General features: G+C 32.4%; 1 protein-coding gene across 1 annotated transcript; it reads left to right on the top strand.

Moving 5' to 3' along the window:
• Positions 1 to 1,009: 1,009 nt before the first annotated feature.
• Positions 1,010 to 27,263, top strand: ITGB3BP (integrin subunit beta 3 binding protein). Its single transcript, XM_087820714.1, has 8 exons — positions 1,010 to 1,060; positions 1,585 to 1,720; positions 9,971 to 10,037; positions 14,673 to 14,751; positions 16,516 to 16,609; positions 17,044 to 17,103; positions 23,538 to 23,588; positions 25,711 to 27,263. Exons 1-7 carry the CDS (start codon positions 1,010 to 1,012, stop codon positions 23,585 to 23,587), a joined length of 537 nt encoding a protein of 178 aa, XP_087676840.1. The 3' UTR covers position 23,588; positions 25,711 to 27,263.
• Positions 27,264 to 27,476: the final 213 nt, after the last annotated feature.

Below are 27,476 nucleotides of genomic sequence, written 5' to 3'. Positions count from 1 at the left end.
GCTTTTGTTCCCTCATTACAAAGAAGTATTTATCATTTAAAATCTTAACTGTAAAAACAAGTTGATGCTATAGATTCAGGAACTAATACCAAGATTATTGAAAACTGTGACACAGTCACTATTTCTGCCATGGTGCCTTAAAAATAGTTGACAATGGAGAATTATATAACTATTTCAAGACAGCTACCAAGCTAAGTTCAATTCTACAATGTTGACAACATATCATGAGCCTTCAGACCTTTCCTTTATCCCCCAAATCCACCCTATGATGTCTGTTTTACATCTAGATTTAAAGTTTTTCATACCTTTTCTTTTCACTTCTCTAAGACTCACCTTTCACCCTCATAAGAATCATTCTCTGAGGTTTCTGCAGCCCACTTTGATTTTCTCTCTCCCCTTAATTTCTTTAGCACACATACTACCTTAAGACCTCTTCTCTGCTGTATCTGAGGCCAGAACAATTTGTACTCTTTCTTTTACACATTAGTTAGCAAGTGCTGGGTGCTTAGTAAGCATTATAGAAAACAAGTTTAAAGGGAATTCAGAAGAACAAGCAATTAATAGTGTGGTAATGGGTGTTTGGAAGAAGGTGGATCATGATAGGGACCTGAACCAAACGAAGACTAGATCCCAGGAAAGATAAGAACGAGAGTGCTAAGGCCCAAATATATATTTAGCCTAGATACTGGTACTACAAATGCCATTTAATATTGGATGAGTGAACTAAGAAATGGATGTGTAGAGTGGCTTGGCCAAATTTATTGGACTGTTCTCTTTTTTTATTGAATTTATTGGGGTAATATTGGTTAACAAAATTGTATAGGTTTTCAGTGTATAATTCTGTACTACATCATCTGTATATTGTTGGACTATTCCTTTTAAGTCATTTATTTATCACACATTTTTGAGCTCTGGGGGACAAAGATGAAGAAATGATATTTCTTTTCAGGAACTCAAATTTTAGTGGGACAGACAGAAATGTAAAAATTTGCTAGCTCGAATAGGAAATATGCACGAGGTCTATGAGAACACAGAGGAGGAAGCTGCAGAGAGGATTTGTGTAGGATAGGCCAAATTTTCAAAGACCTTAAATCCCATACTCAATTGTTTGAACATTTGTTTTGGTTATCAATAAGACAAGATCCCGTGACAGAGCAACTTTGTGAAGGTTCAGCACAGTACCGATCCTTCCTAGTATTTCCTTGTGGGATTTAATATGAGATCAGAGAGTTTCCCTGGCCTGGCCCCATAATTATACTTCAGGTTCAGCTGACAGCAAAAGTCAATATAATTGTGAGAGTCAGCCATCTCTAGTCTGTTTGGATGTACTGTCTCAGAAGGTAGTAACCCTTTAATGTTAAAATTTTTCTAAATATCCAATTGAGATGCCCTGGTTAGTGTGGAGACCTAAAATATATCCATAACTTGAAAAAATAGTGTATACTTTGAAGGTAATCATTGAGTATACTTAAAATCCAAAAGAAAGAACAGAAAAAGTATTAAGTTTTGTGTGTTTTCAAAGGTATTTTCAAAATCTATAACTAAGCATAAGTATTTTTGTCCCAAATTAATGTTTATTTTCAGTCACTTGAGCCTTCAAAACGCACAAGGAAGAAAAGTATTACAAATTATTCTCCAACAACTGGAACTTGTCAGTTGAGCCTATTTGCTTCTTCCACAAGCTCTAAAGAACAAGAGCACAAAAATGGACCATCAAATGGTTAGTTAAACATTCTTTTCCACTTATTGTAATATTTTCCTAGTTATTGGTTTAATCACAATTTTTATTTAATAATATATGAATATTGCTGCAACTGATTTTTCTCTTCTTAAAGAATTCAACATAGAAAAGGCTAGAATATAGGTATTACGTTGGACATAAATGTAAACTTTCTAGGCACTTATTTTAAAATGCTACTGCAGACTTTGTTCCCTTACTATCCCATCCATTAAGTAGAAATTATGGCCTGACTGCCTTCAGCTACTATCAATTATAATGGTTACAGATACGCCTCTTAACAAGCTATCCATCATGTGCATAAATTAAAGGGCACATAATTCAGGTACTGCTACACTATACAGTTTAAGAATGATACTTCTAAATGTTATTTTTATACATGTTGTCCATTTAGTTTTATCCACACTTTGTGTATCTTTATATAGCTGCTTTTATTTGTTATATTTCATTCCCTTCATTTTTTTATGTTTTAAATGCATTTGCAAAAGATTTGTACAATTTTCCATAAGAGAAAAACCTAATTTAATATGAAATTTTTTATTTTAAAATATTGTTAGTTTAAATTTTACCATACATATTTCTTCTTCTCTGGTAGTTTATTGCTAAAATGTTTATTTAAAAGATATAGAAATCTAGATTTCATAAGTTTAATTTTTAATACTGGAAAAGGTTATGAATCAGTGACATGTCAAGTTTCTATAATATAAAATTTTCAGTAGGCTCAAATTTAATAAAATATATTTTAGATATGCTGTGATTAGCCTAATTCATATTTTATTGTTTCACATTTATTGAGTGCTAAGCATTACTAGAAGCTACACAGAAACAAAGACGTCTTCTCATTTTACCTAATTTGTTGTAATGAAACCCATAATGAGATCTTAAACTTTTGAATGACTTTTATTTTACTTTAATCAAATGCTTTTTATCTTAAAGCTATTGCTATTAATTTGCTTTCACAAAAATATGAAGATGTATACATTTTCTTCAAGTTCTATAGTTCTGTTTTTTATACACTTGATATATCTTATGTTTAAAAATAAAAATTAGTGCCTTAAAGATGGCATATCTCTGTACTGAAATATGAATAGATTTTAAGTAGATATGAACTCAGTTTCCATATTGAAATTAAATATGGACTTAAGGGAACATTCCTTTTGCCCATAAAATGACTGGTCACATGATTCTAGTTGACCTTTAAGTGAATAATTATCACAGATTATAGTACTAAGTAAGCTCTTTTTTTAAAAGTCATATAGCAAAGGTTCCTGGGGAGCTGGTAATATTCTATTTCTTTGCCTATATTGTGGTTACACTGGTTCACTCTATAATTATTCATTAAACTGTACATAATATGCTTTATATACTCTTTGATATATGTATCTCACAGAATTCTCAAAGTAGGAGAATTCTGTCTAGGCTCTTATATAAGAGTGTGTCATTTTATACATGTTTTAGAAATAAGAAAGCCTGACTCCTATGAAGTAATTTAAGTTCCAAACAAAGTTATAACTTCTATTAACAATCTTCACTTTTTAAATATTGTACAAAACATAAGGTACAATTTTAATAAGCACTTTTATCTAACATTTTCAAGGACATTTGAGGTACTACTCACTTCCCATCATACTTGGGATATAATTCAAAACCTTATCATGACTTTTAAGGCCGTTCCTCATCTAATACCTGAGCATACCACCTGCCTCATTTTCTCTACCCTTCCCAGGTTTACACTGCGTTAGCCGTTGTTTCTTGTTATTCGTTAATCATGCTGAGTCCCTTTCCACCACAAGGCCATTGTACTTGCAGTTCCCTCAATCTGTAATACCCTCTCTCCAGGTATTTATATGTACATTATATATACATCTGAACCACGTAGTATGTGAACAGATCACTTAATATTAAACTTAAATCCATTTGTAGTTATAAAAAGAAGAAAAATCTGATTCTAAATCTCCCCTCTACTTAGACTCTGCATGGGCCAAAAATGGGGTGACTGATTCCATCTCATACATTTAAGAGATATATGTATACATATAAACACACATGCATATTCATTTATTTATCATTATATACGTACATTATATATATTTGTGTGTGTCATTATATTGCTGCCCTCTTCTACCCCTTAGCAAATTTCTCCAAACTATTATGCTTTTCAGAGGAGAGGAAGAATGGTACATTTTTTTCTCTCCTTTACTCCCAAGAATACGTCAAACTTATTTTTAAATAATTAAGGTAGAAGGATAAGCAACAAATTTGCATAGTTAAAGTGAGTACTTAAATATTAGACAGTAGATCTGTAGAAATCACCGAGACTGCAGCAGTGTAACATCACAGAGATATAAAGAGAAAATGATAAAACAATGAAGAAAAGTGATAGAAGAAGCTCCCACCTATGTCTACTTCCATAGGAGGCAGTAGAGAGAATGGGACAGAGGCAGTATTCTAAGATATAAAGACTATCAGTTTTTCATAATTATAGAAAGAGGAATTTCCAGATTAGAGTAGGATGCTTATTGAGCAGCATAAATGAAAACAAATCCACACCTAATCATAGCATGTTAAACTCTACAGTGTTAAAGACAAAGAGAAAATTTTAAAAGCAACCAAAGACAAGACACATTACCTACAAGAGAACAAAAAACATATAGTAGATTTCTCATCATTACAATTTGCCATTACAGCAGGAAATGGAATAATAATACCAACCTAAAATCACAAATGAATTTTTTATTTTTATTTTAGTTTTTAGTTTTTCCAACCACTTATCCCCTCTATGCCCTCTTTCACCTCCATCTGCCCCCCTCCAAAACCACCACATTGTTGTCCATTTTCATGATCTTTCTCTCTTTTTTTCCTTTTTTGCTCAATCTCTCCACCACCACCCCCAGCTGAATTTTTTATTCAGCAAGTGAAGATGAAATAAAAGTATATTCAGATAAAGTCTAAGAATTTACCATTAACAAATACTCCCTCGAAAGGACTACTAAAGAATGTACTTCTGCCTTAGCCGGTTTGGCTCAGTGGTTAGAGCGTCAGCCCAAGGATTGAAGTGTCCCGGGTTCAATTCCAGCCAAGGGCACATGCCTCGGTTGCAGGCTCAATCCCTGGCCCTGGCTGCGTGTGGGGGCAACCAATGTGTCTCTCCCACATTGATGTTTCTCTCTCTCTGTCTTTCTCCCCCTTCCACTCTCTCTGAAAAGCAGTGGAAAAAAAGAATGTACTTCTATAGGAAGCAAACCAAGCCTCAAGTAAAGGAATGGAGTGCAAGGCACAATGGTGAAAAATTAATTAGCAAACAAGTTGGTAAATTAATTATAAATTTAATGACAAAAATGTTATTACAAATTTGCTGACTGTAAAGCAAAAAGCAAAAAATTTGAGGCGGGGGTGTGTGTTAAAAACAAATAATAGACCATAACGTCATAGAAGACAGATGAGAGAGCAAAAAAGAGTTAGTGATTTAAGGTCCTTGTAATTTTCAGAGAGCAGGTGGAAAATCTGTAAAATGACTTTTTAATTGTGTTTTTGTTTGCTTCCCCATAAAGTGGGAAAACAGTAATATCTACCTCAGGATTATTGTGATAATTAAATGAGTTAATATAAAAAACGCATAGTGCCTGGCATACAGTAAGATTCAATATATATTTTAGCTATTTTTATTAACATCATTATTATTTAGGCTTTAAGATGGGACAATTAAATGTAATGGGACAGAAAAAGAAAACAAAGCAAATATTAGCTTTTAAAAGAAGCTAATAGTTGTTATAAGAATATTAATATTAATACAGACCAAAACAGACTTTAAGGCAAAAGGGCTTTATTGAAGACAATAGGAATCTTTACATAATTAGAGAAAGATTTAGTGCCTGAACCTCTGTGCATGTAAAACAAAAACTGAAACAAAACATGATGAAATAGCGCAGCCTTACAAACAGAGATTCACAAATTCCTAACCGTAGTAGGAGATTTTAAGCTACCTCTTTCAAAAACTGACGGAATGGATAAAGTTAGGAAGGATATAGACAATTTGAACACAACTAGCAATCTTGATCTAATGAGCTCCAGTCAAACAAGGGTAATACCCACATATAATAAAGCACACAGAAATTTAACAAAAATACAACCAGTTTGGAGTCACAAAGAAGTCTCATCATACTAAAAATTTCTGTTATTCAGATCACATTCTCTGACCAAAATTTCATGCAATTAGGAATCAATAATAAAAAGGCAACCCTCTAAAAATTTTAGCACACGTGTTTGGAAACCAAGAAACTTGTAAATAATTCACTGATCAGAAAAATCATAACGGAAAGTATAAAATATTTAGACACTGAATGATAATGAAAACATGTCAGCACTTAGAGGAAAAATTTATACCTAAATACTGCATTATATCAAAACAGTTTTTAGTGGAAAATTTATACTTACAATACATATATTTAAAAAGGAAGAATAATTTAAAATAATGAGCCAATCACAGAAAAAGAACAAAAGAATAAACCTGAAAAATCAGGACAAAGGAAGTAATGAAAGATATGAACAGAAATTATTAAATAGAAAAAAAGGCAATAATAAAGAAAAGCAACAAAATTAAAAGCAGTTTCTTTGAAAAGACTGATCAAATGGTAAGCTCTGGCAAGACTTTTGTGTTTTTTTAATGGAAGAAGGAACAGATGATATGTATTTCAAAAGAGCTGATAAACATATCAGTTTAAATATATGATAAGCAGTTTGAGATATGTGAGCCAAATGCTTCTTAATGTGGTCCACAATCTAATTTGGATAAAAGATCTTAAAACTTATCGTTCTGTTGCTGCTTCTCAAATATTAATGTTTTAGCAGATAAAAAGCAGTTCCAATTTTCTCATTGATACCTTTCTATTCAATAATATAGGTAATATTTTAAGAATATTGTATTTTCTTCCATAGGTTGCAGTAAAGGTATTTTGAATTTAAAAAGTGCCACTAACATTGTTATTTTTCATGAACTAATCCTCTAAAGAGGTTCTTCACTCTCCACACTTCTTTACTAATAGTAATTTGGTTAATTAAAAGAATAACAGGATTCCATTTGCCTCATAGCCTGCAAGTTCCAACTTGATCTGGCAAACTGTTTTTAAAAAAAGTTACTAACTAGTACATGACACCTTACACAAATAATTTGAATCTCTCTGGGTCAATCGAGGTTTTCCTCAAGTCCTAACTTTCAGTTTGGGATCAGATGATGCCTGAGATGTGTGTCAGCTATAAAGTATATGTATCTAGTAGCAACATGATACTAGTCTAAACCTGTTTGAACTTTCGATTAATCTGTTAATAAATAAACATAGCACCATGGTTAAGAGTACAGTCTTTGCAGCCAGGTGGCTGGGTTTAGATCCTGACTGCCTCCTACTAGCTTTAGGACCTTGGATAAATTATGTAGCCATTCTATTCTTTTATTTCCTCATCTGTAAAATGAGAATAAGAGTGACTACCTCAGAGTTGCGCAGATTAACTAGTTAATATATGTAACATATAAAACAGTGCCTAGCCCTAAAAATACTGTATAAGTATTAGGCATTATCATCATCATCATCATTAGTTGTACTTCTAAATGTCATGATCTGTTGAAAGCTATCTTCATTAGTTAGGGAAGGGCTCTCTGGAGCCTTACTGGAAAGTCCAAATACAATTTTGAATGTCATCTAGATTTAGTGATGGTACATTCATTACCAGTGTTTTGCAAAACTGCATTTAAAGGGAGTCAAGTACACAACTGTTTATTACCTAGTGAGAAAAAGGCCATATAGAATCCATAGCCCTTTAGCATATGTTAATTGCTAATAGAATAGAATGAAATAAAGGAAAGTAATTATTAAGTAACTGGAAGACTTTTAATGATGTATTAGAGTCTGCTCAACAGTCTTTGATAACTGATCCAGATGTTATTCTTAGAAACATTAAAATTCCTCCTCTTTAACAGTTGGAAATATATATTAAAAACGTAAGTCCTTCCATGAAAAGATTGAGATTAATGCTATTGATTACATTTTATAGTATGATATTTGACTAATCCTATTACAATAATAAATGTTTAGAAATGTGCTGAACAACTGGTGAAAATTCAAATAAAACTTTCTTTTACTATTTCTCACCTAACATTGCGGAGGTGCTAAAATGTGAAAATTAATTAGTTAAAAGAACCAGGTAATTTTATTTTAATTTAATTTTTATTTATTGATTTGAGAGAGAGAAAAACATCGATTTGTTGTTCCACTTATTTATGCAGTCATTAACTGATTCTTGTGTGTGCCCTGACCCGGGATCAAACCCTCAGCCTTGCCGTACTGGGACAGTATTCAGACCAAGTGAGGTACCTAGGCAGGGCAAGAACAGAGTAATTTTAATATTTAGTTGGGGAGCTTTATTGAATGCAGTCAGCATAGTACAAAATTTAGGAACTTAGCTAATACTAATTTTCTGAAATAAAGGTTTAATGTGTACCATGGGTTTTCATTTGTGAGTTTCTACAAAACAAACATTTCCAGCTTGATTATTTTCTTTAGAGAGACAGATTTTATAGACTTATGTCCTCAAAGTTCCCCCAAATCCAAATGTTACCTTTTTACCCTTCTATCCTTCATTAAATAAATTCTTAACCATATTAGTTTATTCTGTTTGGAATTAAGGATACAGACAAGTCAAGTAATGAAAAGTTAAACAAGAAAGATAACTAGTACTTTATTAAAATTTCTAAATCACAAGTTTTTCTTTTTTGGCATTGTCTATTTTGAGATGACAACTTATTTATGGTATTTTTTTTGAGAGAAGGCATAATGTTCAAAGTAACAATGTGGAAATTATTATTAATCAGTTTGTGAACCAACTTATTAAAATTATAAATACCAGAGCATAGAAAATATATTTTAAGTAAGATTTTCCCCTAGTAATAGAAACAAGTAAGATTAGTGGAATAAAAATTAAATGAAGAAAAAATTGTAAACCAGCGTGGGAAAGTCAATTCCGGACAATATTTTTCTTAATACGTTAATAAATTACATTTGAAAATTTAAAGGAATTGCATTTACTTTATCTATACATTTGACTTTATCTGAAAGTATTGGATCCTCCTGCAGCATTATCCTACAGCTATACTCTTCAATATATGTAGATATGGAGCGCTTGGAATGTGGCTCATCTGAATTGAGATGTGCCATAAGTGTAAAATATATACTACATATCAAAGATTTAGTGTGAGAAAAGAAAATTATCTCAATAATAATTTTATATTCTATATTCTTAAAGTTGTAATATTTGGGGTATGTTAGAGTAAGTGAAATATTATATTTATTTCACCAATTTTTCCTTTTTAAAAATTTTGCTAGTAGAAGATTTTGAATTACATTAAGTGGCTCACATTTTATTTCTGTTGGATAGTCAGATAGTTTTTCATGATACATTGTACCAAACAGTTTTTTAGAAAAATAATGAGAAAATAATAATTGAGTAAATAATATTTCCTGTGCCAGTTGTTGAACAAATGGAATTACATAAAAATATGTAGTAGTGCGGGGGGGGGGGTGTGTGTTATCATTTATACATTTAAAAAAATAATTTCACTTTACTGTTTGTCATTAATGAGTAGTAAGGAATTTGGATTATCCGTTCGCTTGTTTATTCGTTCAATCAACAGTTATCAAAGGCCACATATGTAAGACACTGAGAACCTTTAAGTATGCTAATGTATCCTCAAATACTTACTATATGTCAAATATGTTTAAAGCATGGAATCTATATTGTACTATAAAATACTATAGAACAAACAACTAAATGGTTAGTTCATAAAATAGTTGTTTACTTGGCCAGTGGTAAGTGTAAACATCACGTTCTACTAGAGCTATGAAGTCAAACTTCCTGCACACATATGCAGGATAACTTAGTTTCTCTAGTTTTCTCTTTATTATACTGAGCCCCAGTGAAAATTTTTTTAAAAGATTGGTTTTTCTATATAATGTCCTTCATCATGAATAAAAAATAGAATAGGAAATGAAAAAAATAAAATAGCTATTGAAAAGTTACCCATAATAGTGAAATTCTTTTCTCATAACAAATTTCAGGATACTTTTTCTTTTTCTACTTTCATTTATCTACCCTTTTATTTTCTATTTAAAATTTGGTGATCTAAATTTTATTTAAAATTGGCAATTTTCCCCCTATGTTTTTCTTTTTATTGTACACATACAGGAAAGAGGGGAAAATCGGATCATCCCAGTGTAACCAAAAGAAAGGCATCTACAGCAGAAAACGATCAGTAAGTTTGTTGTTTTTGAAATAATATAAATGCGTCTTAAAAGAAAAGGTCATATTTGTTAGTGATAATTTAAGAAATATTTTCTTTGCAGAAATCAGTAAATAGTTATACCTGAGTTGAAGTATTCTTTCTTAAAGAAGTAAAATACTTTATTTGTGATGTGTTTTACAGTGTTCAGATGATGGTGATATATGATACCTTAATTTTAATACTCATTGAGCCCAGTTTCCCCAAGCTAATACATACGAGACCAGCTTAGGGTAGAACTGAGGAACACTTGTCAGATTTACATGGATAGAGAGGTAATATGTTGTCTGGGAACATAATGCCTAACAAATAGCTGGTTCAAAAGCTAAGAACACGGTGAAACCAGCAGAGTAAGGGATCTAGAGGAACCTAGAAGGCTACATGCCTGCAACCAACCGTTTTCATATTGGACTGCCCATAGTGCCTTGGATGACCTGTAGAAAGCCGCCTGTGTATTCTGGAAAGAATATTTATTCACTGAGGCCGGGAAAACTGAATTAAGGAGAACAGGGATTAAATTTTCAAAATAGTTCATATGTTCAGCTCATTTACCCTTTTAACTGTATATCTTCTGTGTGCCGCACAATATGATGAATGGGTAGATATGAGAAAAATGAAGTTTCTACCCATTGTGAGCTTATGGTCTTATGTTAATATCCCTTCCTCACTTTAGAAATGGGTTGTGGGTAATGTTTCAAAATGTTTTTAAATCATTTGGGTGGAACTCAGAATGAATTTTTCATATAAATAGTGTTGTAATTTGTAGTTATACCCCCAGGTGAGGGCCACAAGTCAATTTTTTTCATAATGTAGCTGAACTTTCATAATGTATTAAAAGATAGAAAATGAGTGCCATTTAGAGTACACTAGGGTTACAGGGAAGAGTTCCTCAAAGAAGTCTCCTTGTTTGACATCTCCTGCATTTATCACTATACCCCTTTATCTGCTCTTCTTAGCTACTTTCCCCAGCCATGCTCCCCCCAGCTCCAAATATTTTTCATGTGCCCTATCCCAAAATACTTTTGTTATAAATTACTGCTCCTTCCTCCCACTAATCAAAGTTCCCATTTCCTCAATGATACCTATCTCAACTAGATATTACGAGGAAAGTGTTTTTGTTTAACTTATTGTATCTTAAAATAAAAATATAAGCGTTTTTGTTTAACTTATTTTAAAATAATATATGTACATAGTAAAAAAAAAAAAACCTTCAAATTGTACAAAAGGACATGTAATGAAAGCAAATTGCAAGTAACAGTTTTTGGATCATATATAATCTTGTATTTGAAAGCAGATACCTGCTAAATCAAATGAATATCTGATACAGCTATATGAAGTATTACAAACTTAGAAGTGAAAGTAAGCAATGAAGGAGGAAATGTTTTGGAGCAAGAATAAGCAAGCTAGACTTATCTGTTGCTTTCCCCCTGAATCAGCTCCACTTAAGCTATTCTAACTTTTTATGATTTTTTCCCTTATTTATTCTTCTCAACCCATCAATTTCCTTACAGCTACAGATTTTTAAAAATTAGCTCTTTTGTGAGCTATTTTCTGAAAACTCGTGCTGGGAAGGTTGTGTTTGGCATGACCTCACTTAAGTAAGGATCCTGGGAAGATATTTCCAGGTTTAAATTGACTATATATCCAGAGACAAGACTGAATCTCAACTCAGCTAGTTCCACAAGCCACATGTGAATTTCCTAAATATCCTAAGTTAGAAGCTCCTTTGTTAAAGGGTCATGTCTGAGCTGTGTAGTTTCAAGCTGCCACCAAAGCCAGCCTCCTCACACTCTGATAGATACTCCTTTAATTTAGAAATCTACCGTGTTAAATAAATGATTGATTGTTGACATTGTTTCCCTTCTTTTTTATTTACCCAATTAATAGATTGCCACTTCTTTGCAGTGTTTTATATTTTCAGCTTTTGTAACTTAAGTGCAATTTTTTTAAAAGCTTATTTGGTCTGATGATAAGTATTCTTCAGTACCTAATGTTTTACTGAGCTTCTATGAATGCCACTTGATGTAATTTTGTATAGTTGCACAAAAATTGAAATAAATTTCAAACATTAAAGCTAAAAAAAAATATCAATGAGCTTTCAAGTAGCAATTGGAAAGGAAGAAATAAAAAACTATTTGTATTTGCAGAGGACACAATCCTATATATAGGAAATCCCAAAGAATGCACATGAAGCTACTAGAGATAATAAAGCAAAATTATAGGGTACAAGATCAACACATAAAAATCAGTTGTGTTTCTATGCACCTGCAGAACAGTTTGAAAAGGAAATTAAGGAAGCAGTTTCATTTACGTAGCATCTAAAATACCTAGTATAAATGTAACTAAAGAGGTGAAAGACTTGTGCACTTGAAATTACAAAGCATTGCTGAGAGAAATTACAGATTTAAATAAATGGAAAGACATTTTTTGTTCATGGGTAGGAACATTTAATATTATTAAGATGTTAATACCTCCACCCAACATGATCTACAGATTTATTGTGATCCCTATCAAATTCCATCATTTAAATAGAAAAGCCTGTCCTCAAATTCATATAAAATGGTATGGGTGAAGATTAAGGACATTATGCTGTGTGACATAAGTCAGATGGAGAAAGACAAATACTAAATGATATCACTTATCTGTAGAATCTTAAAAAAAACAAACTCCTAAAAACAGAGTAAAATAGTGTTTGCTAGGGGATGGGGCATGGGGGATAGAACAGATGTTTAAGCATACAAAACTTGCAACAAGTAACAAATAAGTCCTAAAGATCTAATGCATAGTGAATGTAGACAACAGTATTTGTTATTATAATCTTCAAATTTGCTAAGACTAGAACGTAGTATTCCATCCACTAAGAAGAAATGATAATTACATAACATGACAGAGGTGCTAATTATCACTACAGTGGCAGTCATACCACAACATAAAAATTTAGCAAATTAACATGTTTTATACTTTAAATTTACACAATATGTTAAATATATTTCAATTTGGGGGGAAAAAACCCACAACTGTAAGTGACCCCAAATAACCCAAACAATCTTGAAAAAGAAAAAGTCAGAGGGTTCACACTTCCTGATTTCAAAATTCACTACAAACCTACTATAATTAAATCAGTATGGTACTGGCATAAGAATAGTCATATATATAGATCAATGGAGTAGAATTGAGAGTCCAAAAATAAACCCATACATCTATGGCCAATCGATCTGAAACAACAGGATTTCTACATGCAGAAGAATAAACTTGAAAGAAAAAGAAAACACTAACTTGAAAACATATATGCACTCACCTCTGTTCACAACAGCATTATTGACAATAGTCAAGATACGAAAACAGCATGTCTATTAATGGATGAAAGGATAAAGGAAATGCAGTATATATATATTTACACACACAGTGGAATATTAATTCTATTAAACTGCACTGGCGTAGATTATCATATATAGCTATGAGATTTTAAAATTGGAAAAGAAATTAAAATTGCAGCAATGAGGGAATGATTAAATCATCTTTGGTATGTTTACTAGGTACAATATTATGGATGATGTGCCATATATATGTGTGTGTGTGTGTGTGTGTGTGTGTAATGTTATATTAAGCAAAGAAAGTATTATATAAAGTTACAGAAATGTTTAAAAAAAAAAAAAAAACTAAGAAATTTTTCCAGAATGCTAACTAGAGATATGTTCAGGAATTAGGATTACAAGTGAAGTTTCCTTTGTTTTCAAATTTGAGAGTGCCTTTGTATCTTTTTAACACTGTAATAGATTAAAGCCAAAAACTTACTTTTTTATTTTAAAAGAAATCACTGGGTAACAGTGATTCATAGACTTAGATCTAGGTAAATAAGGAGACAATGGTCTATTAATGATTTCAAACTTGGTATTGTGGGAAAAGAAATAAGCCAACTATATCTTATGGATGAAAAGGGGACTCTGTAATAAATCTAACTGAAATTAACCTCACAGGTTGATCTGATCATAAATTCATAACTGGGCAGGTCACAGTGGATTTTCATGCCACAGGACTATAACTTAAGCCCTGTCTGTTATTCTTGTGTATCTAGGCTAACACACCTTTGAACTGTCAGAAGCAATCCTCCCTCCCAGACCCCTTGAAGGTGTGACCACCCAAAAGAGAGAACATAATCTTGTTAACTATTCTGTACTTTGCTTTCTTCCACCTTCATATAATCTTTTTATGTTCTCTCCTTAATTCCAAATGTGTAAAAGAAACAGCAAACTGTCATTCTCCAGGAGCAGTTGAGATCATGCTTTCCAACATGTTGCCAGTTTGCCTCAAATAAACTTTTAATAAAAATCCTCTACAGGCTTGGACATTTCTTAGGTCTGCAATCTTTTCTCCTACTGCTCAGTGGGAATGAGAAAAAGTGAAACTCCAAAAGACAGGGTGGTTGATAATATATTACCTTGTAAAGGAATGAAAGAATGAAGGAGTGTTTACATCTGTAACCACTTTGAAAATGTAAAGAAAAGGAATAAAAACTGAATGTAAAATTCTTTAAAAAGAATTAAAGCTCTGAAAATGACTTGTGTTTAAATGCTTAATCTTGCTAAATATATATTTTTTTATTCACAGATTAATGGTGTTGCTATCTAAAGTTGAGAAATCATCAGAGGAAATCGTGAAAATAATTCAAAGTTTAAGTATTACACAGGTTTGCTTTTCTTTTGGCATCTTATATATTTTTTGATGTAATTGTAAATGGGATTGTTTTCTTAGTTTCCCTTTCTGATAGTTCATTATTGGTGTATAGAAATGCAATTGATTTCTGGATATTTATTTTGTATTCTGCTACTTTACTGAAATCATTTCTCAGTTCTAGTAGTTTTTTGGTGGAATCTTTAGGGTTCTCTACATATAATATCATGTTATTTGTGAATAATGACAAGATTACTGCTTTTCCACTTTGGATGCCTCTTATCTCTTCTTCTTGTCTCACTGCTGTGACTCAGACTTCCAGTACTATGTTGAGTAAGAGTGGTGAGAGAGGAGGACATTCCTGCCTTGTTCCCGTCTTAAGGGAAATGCTTTTAGTTTTTGCTCATTGAATGTGATGTTGACTGTAGGTTTGTAGTATGTGGCCTTTATTGTGTTGACATATGTCCCCTCTATTCCCACTTTGCTGAGAGTTTTTGTCATAAACGAGTGCTGGATTTTATCAAATGATTTTTCTGCATCTATTGATATGATCATGTGATTTTTATACTTCATTTTGTTTATGTGGTGATCACGTTTATTGATTTGCAGGTACTGCTAATATTTTGTTGAGGATTTTAGCATCTGTGTTCATCAGGGATATTGGCTTATAATTTTCTTTCTTTGTAGTGTCTTTTTTTTTCTTTTTCTTACTGTTGGTGGGAATGCAGATTGGTACAGCTACTGTGGAAAGCAATATGGAGTTATCTCAAAAAATTTTAAATGGAACTGCCTTATGAACCCAGCTGTTTTTCTTCTGGGAATTTATCAGAAGAAACCCAAACCACTAATTTGAAAGAATATGTGCAACCCTGTGTTAATTACAGTGTTATTTACAATAGCCAAGATTTGAAAGCAGCCCAAGTGTCCATCAGTAGATGAATGGATAAACAGCTGTGGTACATTTACACAGTGAAATACTACTTGGCCATAAAAGAAAGAAAAATGTATCCTTTGTGAGAGCATGGATGTACCTGAAGAATATTATGCTAAGTGCAGTGTCAGTATCTGGTTTTGGAATTAGGATAATGCTGTCCTCAGAAAAGAGCTTAGGAGTCTTCCTTCCTCTTGAATTTTGTGGAATAATTTGAAAATGGTAGGTATTAGTTCTTTGAATGTTTGGTAAAATTCTTCTATGAGGCCATCCTATCCACGACTTTGGTTTGTTGGGAATTTTTTATTACTGCTTCAATTTCACTAGTTGTAATCTGTCTATTTAGATTCTCTGGTTCTTCCTGCTTCAGTTTTAGAAGATTGCATGTTTCTAGGAATTTTCCTTTTAGTCCATATTATCCAATTTTTTGGCATATATGGCATATATAATATTTTGTATTTCTACCCCATTTGAAAATGTAGAATAAGAGAGAAGCCCCAGATTAAAGAATCCAATTCAGGAAACAGTTTGCAGGAGATATGTTTAATTTACTTTTCATGGGAATTTCTTTTCTTTTATAAAAATTAATAATTCATTATATTTTAGTAATATTTGGCTTTTTCACATTTAAAAGTAAATTTGTAGATTATGTTTAGTCTTTTTAGTTAATAAGTCATTTTTATTCAGACATTTTAAAGCTCATAATAGTTAACCTACCAAAAATTGTTAAATTTCCTACCGTAGAGTTTAAGTTTTTCAGATGAAGGAAACAGTATTTTCATTAGATTTGTTAGTAATACTATATTTGAAGAGAACTTACGTAACTCATTTTAAATTACTTTCTTTTAGGCTTTGGAAAACAGTAGGAAGCTTGAAAATCTAATTGGTATCTCCTATGGACCATGTTTCTTAAAAAGAGAGTTGAAGAAAACAAAAGAACTATGTAAGACTTTATGAGTTTACAGTGGTGTCTTTCCATTCCTTGTTTGCATACTTAGATAAATATTTTCAACTTTAAAGATAAGCCTATCAATTTTTCCCAAATTTAAATTTGACAGACTTCTTTATATATCTCACTACTGGACATGTGATAGAAGTATTATTTAAAGAATAAGAAGCCACGTATCTTTTACCAGGATATGTTATTTCAGAGATTCCTCTTGAATGTAAAGAGAAAGAATGTACCTTCACAACTGGAATTGGGCTTTTTTATGTAGTGCTTATTCTTAAAATAAGGTATAACAAGGTATTGCATTTTGTACTTGATACCTATGCATATGTATTGCTCTGAATTATTTTTTTCATGAAGTTTCTTCCAAGATGAGAAATTATTCATGTTCCACGTTCATTCTTAACATGAGATTGTTTTTCTTCTAGTGACAAAAGTAATAATACAAAAACTGTTTGAAAAGAAGAGTTCAGAACTTTCTAACAAAGGTAAAAAGTTGTGTTTCAATTTATTATATAAAAGAGATCCTCTCATCTCATTTTTCCATTTAAAACCAATCATTATGAGTCTTTTAGTATACTCTTAAAAGACCAGGAATCTCATTTGAAAAATTTTATATTGCATTTAGCAGAAGACCATGTCTGATGAGCTCAACTTCCTTGATGACTGAACTTTTAAAATATCTTTTAAAATAAAAGTTTCAGTTTAAGATTTAATTTTTGTAGTTTTATTAAAAGTTGTTTTCAAGAATCCAGACAAATAGGGCAACAATGCATTAATATACAGCAGCTTTAAATGGTGAATTAGAAGGAGACACAAAGCATAGAGTTACTTTGGAACCAGTGTTCTAAAAACTCATATCATTAATGATGTTGGATCTACTATTAACTCAGGCCTCTGAGCATTTCAAAGTATGGGTTATGAAATTAGTAGGTTTTAAGTTCCCATAACACATGCACAGCCACACCTCAGTAAGCAAAATAACCATGGACTGTTAAATATTAAAACCTTTAACCAACTTAACTGGCATCATTTTAATATTATGACATGAATGGCAGTTAGCAGTCTCTGCAGAGGCAGGCCTTGAAATGAGTAGCCATGTTTTAGTCTGCCATTTTTGAGTACCAATGACTGCCATTTATTGAGGACCAATAATTGCTATGATTATTACTGGGATCAGCAGATCTTCACAGCAACTCTGCAAGATAGCTGTTATTATTGCCATTATAGATAAGGAACAAGAACATAGAAAATGTTAAATAACTTGCCTAAAGAAACTGCTACTTAAGTCTCAGAGAAGGGATTCCAACTAAAGACCAGTCTGATCTTAGAAAGTATGATCTTCTCATTATTCCCTATTGCCTCTTCCTAAAACAAGTCAAATCATCCAGTCATCCCACCTTTCATATTCAAACATGAGGCATAACTGAAACTGGTTCAGCCAATCTAGGTATTATGTTAGACTGTGGTTTAGGATCTTTAACAGCTGGTGATGAGTTTGCAATGGAAAGTACTAGGATTCCCTGCTGGTCAGTTCCAAAAGCCAACTAAGTCATGGCAGGCCAGCAGCCATGTCAAGTCTCCTCCAGAACTCATGTGGGAAGGGAGCTGAGCAGGCTTCGTGAGCCATTCAGTCAAGCAGCTAACTTCTGTTGTGATCCCAAGAATTGAAGAACATGAAGGTAGCCCTTTCTTAGAATAGGCTTGAGATTCCTTTTATCCAATGCTGTAGAACTTCACATATGGGTTTCAGTGGTTTCAATCTCTCCAAACTTGAGAAGTTTCTAATAGGACATTGTAAAGTTTCTTATTTTCCAGTTAGAGGAAATCTTGAGTCTATATATTCTGCCAGTTGTGTGATTTTCTTTTAAATCTGTAATTTCCTGGAACTAATTAGAATTAGACTTTATATAGTTGGCTTCTGCCAACAGTTTTGAGAACTGAGGTAGGGAAAGTTGTAGAACAAATCAGTGAATTGTCGCTGCTAAAAATTAATGGAGAAAAATTTCCAAATCAGTTGTTTCCTTCCCTAAACATTGAAGACATTAAAGTTATTTCCATGTGTTAAAACAGTTCTCACCTTTCAGTTAAACAGTATATACTGATTCTTTGTGCGTTTATGATGATCAATCTTAAATCTATTTTCTAATGTTTTAGGCATTAAAACTGACTTGCCCAGCCTGGCCGGTGCTGCTCAGTGATTGACCCATGCACCAAGAGGTCATGGGTTTGATTCCCAGTTAGGGCGCATGCCCAGGTTTCGGGCTCAATCCCCAGTTGGGGGCATGTAGGAGGCAGCCGATAGATGTTTCTCTCTCACTGATGTTTCCATTTCTCCCTCTCCCTTCTTCTTTCTCTAAAATCAATAAAAACATATTTTAAAAAAACACAAAACTGACTTGCCCATTATGACATTTCCCCGAAGGACTAAGTATTTCTTTGTGCAGAGAGATTATATTATTATATTATGTTTTTAAATTTCTAATAAGCATTGATTATTTGTTATGGTTTAAATGAAAACTGAGTTAATATATAGTATGTAACATGTTATGTATATATTATATATATGTTATATATCATGTGTATATTGTGTATACTAGCATATATATCATTTTCCCTTTCTGTTTCTTGGCAAGAGCTACACTAGCTCTTTATATTTGCTAAGGTATTCAAACCTTCTTTAACTTTTTAACTATTTTGAAGTAGTGCCTGAAAAATAGATTGAAGCTTATTTTCTTTTTAATTGGAGGTTGAGCTATATATATATACATTTTTTAATTTTTTATTGAGAGAAACATTGATTTGTTGTCCCACTTATTTATGCGTTCATTGATTGATTTGCCCTGACTGAGAATGGACCCGCTACATTGGCATATCAGAATGACGCTCTAACCAACTGAACTAATGGGGTAGAGCTGAGCTATATATTTTTACTGGGTGCTTTTCTTCTTACTCTGGTTCCTAATATTATGTGTATTTTTTTTTGGTGGCATTTTTTTTTTATTTTTGGTTAAAAATGATGTATGGCAATATATGCACATATATGTGTAGACTTTTTTCTGAGTTAATAACTTTAAACCCATCCTATTTATACATTCACCTTTAGAGGACTTTGTTAGTTTTCTTTCAACATCTCAAACTAGTTTGCTTTATATGTTTCTTATTTGGGGATCTGGCCTTCAACTTTTTATAGAAATTTCTACTTTACTCTTTTCTTTTAGTTTGCTGTTACCCAGAATTGTCTAAATTTAAAAATGTTTTGGGAATCGTCATAATATTAAAAGTTACATAGTTAGGAAATATGTAATATAAAAATCAGCCCTATAATATGTATTGGATTTCTTTTATTAGGTAATTATGAAATGAGAATAAACAAATTACTTGTTTCACTATCAAAAGAATGTCCTTCAAATTCTTATAAATTTTCCTAGAATAGTTAAAGTAGACAATACCAGGAGCATTCCAACACTTTTGCTATAGTTCCCCCTTCAAATTGGTCCCCTAGATGTATAGTTTTTCAGTTTCAGTGCTAGCTTGGTTAGCATCAGTTGCAGTCTTTATTACGGCAGAAGAGTATACTTGTAAAAATAACACTCTAGTGTTTTAAATAAATACACATCTGACACACATTCTTAAGGCTTTTTATGACTTATTCAAAAAAATTTTTAATGGTACACTGAGATTTTTATCATTTTCAGAAGAACTGGACCTTGCAAATCAGGGAATGCCTTCATAGTGTAAGTAAAAGAGGATCTCCTCTGCCAACTGCAGATTTTAAACAAAGGAACGCTTCTTTCTTTTTTAAGTTACTTAGGAAGTAAGCCTAACTTCACTTTCCTTGATAATATTGGCTTTATGACTATTAGAAAAATAATGAAATGAAAGGTTCTTTTTCTATTACATTTGGATGTGAATTTTCATAATTATTTTTAATTTGTTATGCTGAACATTTAAAACATATGACCATTCAATGGTTTGATAGAGATGGAATGTCACAGTATCATCACATGGTAAGGCATGAAATTTACTTTACATAATCAACCTCAACTTAAAACAACTTGATACAAATATTCCTAAGTCAATAGATGGCATTATGTGGTACTAAGTATTTTCATTTTTTCTGGAGATATTAGAAAATACCATCATTGTTTGTCTGTGGCTAGTACTTCCAGTAAACAAAATGTTTTTGAAAAGAATGTAAGCAAATTGTAGAGCAGTTGCCAAGATATGAAATCTAGACACTTAGCTTCAGTCCAAAACATATTTTATCATTTTTGAGAATAATTGTGTAGGTTGTAGTATGCATATTTTAAATGAAATGTTAACCATCTGAACTTTACATTGTTCAAAAAAGTTGCTTGTTTCAGCTGTTTGTAATACAAAATATTTCAGAATTTCTATCTCTAGCCTTAAAAAGAAAAGCACAGACTATATTCTGTTTTCTTCAGCTAACTTACTGTCTTCTTACATTGTAAAATTCATCTTGGTTATAAGATTTTAAAGTTTTCAAATTTTTGGACTACAGGACAAATTTTAAACTTCTTCTGTTCTAAGACTATAAAATAGTTTGATATTGCCTTTTCATTCTAACCACCCACTGAAGTATTTTTCAACTTAAAAATATGTTGTTCTTTCTCCCACTCAGTCTTGAAAAAATCAGCTAAATAATTTTACTCTTAAAAGATTACTACCCTTTTAGCTTTTTCTATTATATCTTAACATTAAACAATATGATTTTTCAAACAAATACTTCAGTTTTAAAAGTACTGAGGTTTAAAGTTTAGACATTAAGAGAAACAACAAAAATTCCCTCTGTGCTTTAACATTCTAAGTTTATATGGAGATTTTTTTAAAAAGATAATAGTTTTGGTCACAAATATACATTAATGTACGTACAACTGTGGTCCTCAGCTCTTTGTAAGGGTTCAGCTGTCATGTAAGCTGTGCGTGGGTCAGACCTTTCCTCTTTATAATGTTAATGCTCCTTTTTACATTATTCATCAGTTTTGGGGGTACGTTTCTACTGCTTACTTGACATTTGCCTAGGATTTAAGGAAAAACAAACTGCTTTATTACTTTTCACAGCCTTTTAAGGAATTTTTTTCCATGATTTAGAAGTATGATAATTTTTATCTTTTAAGTAAGCAGTGAAAAAAAAAATTAAACCATAGACTTGAACTCATTTAATAGCAATTATGTGTTTAAGAGGTATAAATAACCTGCTATCAGACATTACAAATATCCAGGTGCTCTGTATGTGCTGATGACAACAAAATTGAAACGAAAGACTGTAATAATTCTGACTGGTTTTCTCTGCAGAAGATATTGATTATTTGTGTGTGGTGAGAGATTTGGAAAATTCAATTAAAGGAGTTGTGCAAAGGTTTCATAAATTTTCTTTCTACAGCGTGTACACAGACATTGTTGCGTATTAAATCAATGCAGCACTTCACAATATATTTTCTTTGAAACATAAAAATAAATAACATTTAAACAGTTCTGCTTACTACAGAAACAAATTTTATTTTCTGTGAAGCATTTAGTCATGTGCTATCACTGACTCATACACATTTGCCAGCTGTAACAAATTTTATAGACATTTTCTCCAGAGACATATCTCACATACTATGAATTTTTAAATGAGCAAATGGTGAAGAAGGGATGTCAGCAATATAAAAATTGATCAGCTAAAAGATAAAAGCATAAGTAAAGAGATTTGTATGGTAGTCTTAATAGGTTTTATTAAATAAAAATACTATAAAAAGACAGTAATGAACAGACTGAAGACTAACTGTTCTTGAGGTGGAGAAAAATTCTTCTGGCACATTTAGTAGAAATTGGTTTTATGTTACCTGACAGGTGAACACTTTTTTTTTTTTCCATTTTAACTCTTAGTGAGAAAAGCTCTTCAAAAAAAGAGTTAATTAAATTTTCTAAGTGGTTCATATATTTTAAATACATACATAATAATAAAGTAGATATGTATAGTGTTAATATAGCTAACTATATATATAGTTTAAAGCAGGACCTGTATAATAAGTAAATGTTAAGTGATTTCCCTTTAGCTCAGACCTCACATAGGAGGAAAGTAATCATTTCAATTCATACTATTCCCACCATATGCTAGAATCTCTCTTTTGGGACTCCAGGCCTCTCTACTGCTTCTTTCTCTACCTGGATTGCTCTTTCTTTCTTCTCTGTCTAGTAAACTTCTGCTCATTCTTTAAAGCCAGTCTCAGATGTCACATCCTCTGTGAGACTCTCCCCAGCTCACCTAGGTAAAGCTAAATTGCTTCATCTTCTAGACTTCTACACTTGTCTGAATGTTTATAAATGTATCATGTTGCAGTGTTGTAGTGTATTGTGATTGTCTGGTTACAAAAAGTCATCTCTATATTGTAGCCCCACAACCTACTATAAAGCCCAGATAGAAGGTCCACATGCATGTTCAGTGAATGAATAAAAACAAATGGTCACTCTAAGAATTTTTAAATTACTGAAATATGTTCAAATACTTACAAATTGCTGTCTTCTTAATGCCTCATTCATTTAACATTTATTGAATACCTACTATGAGCCAGGCACTGTTCCAGCATTGGGGATACACTAATGAACAAGACAGGGATCACAGAATCTGGCACAAAAGACAAGTAATTATAATAAACCATAACCATACCTTATAATAAATCTCTTGGCAGTTTTCATCCTAAATTTTTAAATATACATTCTGAAACAGAATCAGGTGAATCAGTAGGCTATTGAAATGAGAATTTATAGCCCCAAAGCTGCTAATTATAAAGTAAAACTTTATGTTTGGGGTCTTTAATTTCATTTTGATTCAGCATTTATTCTGTATCATATACTGTGACAACTTATGCTGAACTGTTTTCTGAAAAAATAAATTTTTTTTTCTTTCATATAGAGTTACGTCATCTTGACAGCTATGAATTCCTTCAAGCCATTTTAAATTGAGGTAATGCTTCACCTTTCTAATTGAGTATAGCCTTGTTAAATTTCACTGTCTTGTTCAGGTGGAAACATTTTACTTATATTATCAAATTTGGTTCTGTCTACAAAGAAAATAGGCCTTGTGCTTTGGAGCTTTAGTTGATTATATTTAATCTGTTCTTATAAATAATAGGAGGGCAGTCTGACAAAATCTGTTAGAGACTGATTAAAAAGAACACTGTTGAACTGACTAGGCTAGCTTTAAAAGTCAGCGGGCCCCAGCTGGCTGCTCAGTGGTTAGAGTGTCGGCCAGTGGACTGAAGGGTCTCGGGTTCGGTTCCGGTCAAGGGCACATACCTCAGTTGCTGGCTCCATCCCGGCACCGGTCAGGGTGTGTGCAGGAGGCAACCAATCGATGTGTCTCTCTCACATCAACGTTTCTCTCCCTCCCTTCGACTCTCGGTGAAAAGCAATGGAAAAAATATCCTCGGGTGAAGATTAAGACAAAGTCAGAGGGAGCATATTTATACGTAAGTGTAAAGAGGACCCTTAATTGACCACCTTTAGTGTAAATAGCTAATTAGATACTGAGGTGGGTTAGAGGGCACCTCTGACTGAGCAAGATACAAGTCTATGAATTTGCAAATGTGCTAAATTGATTAAATAATTATATATTAATAGTTGTTCTTCAAAACAGTTCCTGTGCATTTGGCAATACAAGTAAAATATGATATATTTATAAACACCTTATTATAACTTAGCTAGCTAGAAGCAGTATGAGTCATGATGTGATGTTAGTGTTTACGGTACCTGTAACTGAAGGGCCACATGAAGAACCAACATTATCCGAAACTTAGTGGCATCAGTATTCATCCTCTTAGAAGCTAACCAGATGTTATCTGCTATCTCTTAGAAATAATGCAAAATGGAAGAATTCTGTTCTATCCTGAAAATACATTTCTTTAGAAATGGTGTCCTTAAGTGATTAATATCAGCTTCCTAACAAACTAGCTCTTCTTAAAATATCTGCAAAGCATCTTATATAGAAAATCATGTCACTTCATTCATTAAAATGTTTGTTCTGTTGCACACACAAAATAATAGCTTATAATAACAGCTAACATTTATTGAGCACTTTCAGTATGCCAGGCACTGTTATAAGTGCTTTAGATATACCCCATTTAACTTTCAAACAGCACCAGCTATATTACTTACTTAGCTGTGTGGCCTTAAACAAGATACTTAATTCCCTTAAACCTTGATTAAAAAATGGGACCGATAACATTTACCTGTGGGATGGTACAAAATAATTAGTGCCTCCCCCATAGTAACTAATAAATCAGTCTTCCTTTCTTCTATAATATTATCATTAGTTCTTATAACTGTGTATCAGTAACTTACAAGGATATTAAGTGAACACTAGAGTGCTTAAAATTCCTATGGAGGTTCAGACCAGACTCAAACTAGAGTTAGTGGAAGTTGATTGGCAAGTCTAGTTGGCAACCTGTCTTATAGGATAAGAATATATGTAGACTCAAGAATAGCAGGCCATCATGCATTACTTCTTCAGAACTCCGATGTAGCCAAGGAAAGGGTATTTCAGAAGTGAATGGTCCACATGCCCTAGGGGAATATGTGCCATCAGTTGCCAATGACTGCTTTCTTTAAAACCTTCCTTTCACACAAGGGTCCTAAGGCCAAACAGATAAGAGCTTCTACCACCACTAGGAGTCCCCAGAGGGACACACTGTGATAGGAATGTCAGTAAATACTGTCTTTTTTGGGGGGCAGCTGTTGGAGGAAACACCTGCTGAATGGCCCTTAAGGCTCATAGACAAAAGGCATGTAGATTTTGGTATTTTCAGTAGGTCCTGTTGTAGTTTTAGAACACTCTCAGAAGTATGTCAAAATCCATATTCACATAAAGTGAGGAGTGCTATGTCAGAGTAGTCATACTGACAATTATTTCTGAAGGTGAATCTTGCTTAGAAGACTCAAAAACAAGCAAATGAGATTACCAGTATCTAAACAAGGTATGAAATGACACGGCAAATGGGTGTTTAAATCATTTCTTATGTATGAGATGCATGTTAATTTGGAAACTAATTCTTGATGATTTAATAATCATCATCTTTTATATCCTCTAGGCATTCAGAAGAAATGCACTATGACCACCAACCTCTGCATCTGCCTGATCATATTTAAAGGAACAGAAGAAATGTTTGTAATTAATCTGCCCAGTAAATACCAGATCACAGCACTAGGCAGGTGCATGTCTAGATAAAATTTCTTGCAGCTAATTTAAACTTTCTACACACACCAGTAGATAATCTCAATGTAAATAATACATTTCTTCTTGACCCTTTAATGAATAAGCCAACATGTAGACAAGGATCTTGACTTATATTCTATATCATGTATACTTCTGTATACTTGTAGCATTTGTGGATAGACTTAATAAAGCATTTATGAAAATGGCACCTTTGGTAAAGCTATATATTTTAAAACTCATTAAATCTAATGGTGAGTGGAATTCGGTACCAGTTTTTCCATTTAAAGCCCCAGATGTGTATTAATTAGATTTGTTAAAAACTTTAAAAATTTATCTAGAATTTTATTTTGTAGCTACTATCTCAGGGATGAATTTTTATTATACTCTAGTTATTTCTATTGTAGAGAATATTTTCAAAGTTTTAAAATTTTTACCCCTTTCATAAAATACTGGGATGCATTAAGATATTAAAATAGTTTTTTTAAAATTTATCTTTATTGTTGAAAGTATTACAGATGTCCCCCTTTTTTCCCCCCATAAAACCCCTCCTCCTCACTCCCTCCCCTGGCCTTCACCACACTATTGTCTGTGTCCATGGGTTATGCATATGTGCATATAAATTCTTTAGTTAATCTCTTCCCGCCCCCCTCCCCTTAAATTGTTTTTAAACTGAACTACACAGATTACTGAATTTAAAGAAGAGAATTTTTCTTATGGGACAGTGTGTAATTCCCTCCAAATTATTTTAAAGCACTAATTTAGATTTCTGTTTTACTATGGTGTTGTTTTATATCATCTGTTGGTGCTGTCACAAAATAAAGGGGAAGAGAGAATCACAGAATGTGTTATAACTTGATAACATTGTTTTTCTATAGGGAATAAATGTTACTCCTTAGTACTTGCTCTAAGTCTTAAAATTTATATAAGATATTACCAGGTCACTTAATTCAGTGTATCACAAAAATAAAAATACTATTTGAAAATCTGAAACAAAATTTAATAAATTAAGGTTGAAAATAACAATTTCCATTTAGAGAAATTTAAAATTCACCTCTTAAAATGAAAATAAGTTATTTTTTAAAAACTATTAAGTGACATAGATACTAAACAGTAGCCCAATTAACTATTAAATCTAATTGCCTTCTCTGATGATTTTATTGGTACTATTTAAATAAGATTTTTGAGATAATCTACTAAATATTAAGAACACTTTGTGATACAGCCCTCATAATAGAACATTACCTAAAATGTACCAAAAAGGATAATTCCTTTGTGTCCTTAGCACTGAAAACCTTAGAATGTAAGTCAAAACATCTAAAGAAACCTACATTAGTAAGGAAATAAAGGGTTAAGAAGATTTGTTTCATATGTAATCCAAGTTATGTAGGTATGTGCTTAATGCTATTAAATCAGTTACTGTATATTTGACCTCTTGATATACTAAGCTTTTGCCTTTCAGAACAGCTGGGGCTGCTAAGAATCATTTCTCAGTTCTCTTCATTGTAGATCAGATGACTCTCGGTTTATCACCCTTGGAGGCCACATGAAGGACAAAGCAGAAAGATCCACACACAAAACTAATGTTTATATGGGGTAGGGGGTGGATACACTTGGCCCTGATTTTCCAGTGAACATAACAGA

The sequence above is a fragment of the Miniopterus natalensis genome, chromosome 9 (genome assembly GCF_054644295.1).
Source record: "Miniopterus natalensis isolate mMinNat1 chromosome 9, mMinNat1.hap1, whole genome shotgun sequence".
Classification (NCBI taxonomy): Eukaryota; Metazoa; Chordata; class Mammalia; order Chiroptera; family Miniopteridae; genus Miniopterus; species Miniopterus natalensis.
This window is presented reverse-complemented; position numbering and strand designations above follow the sequence as displayed.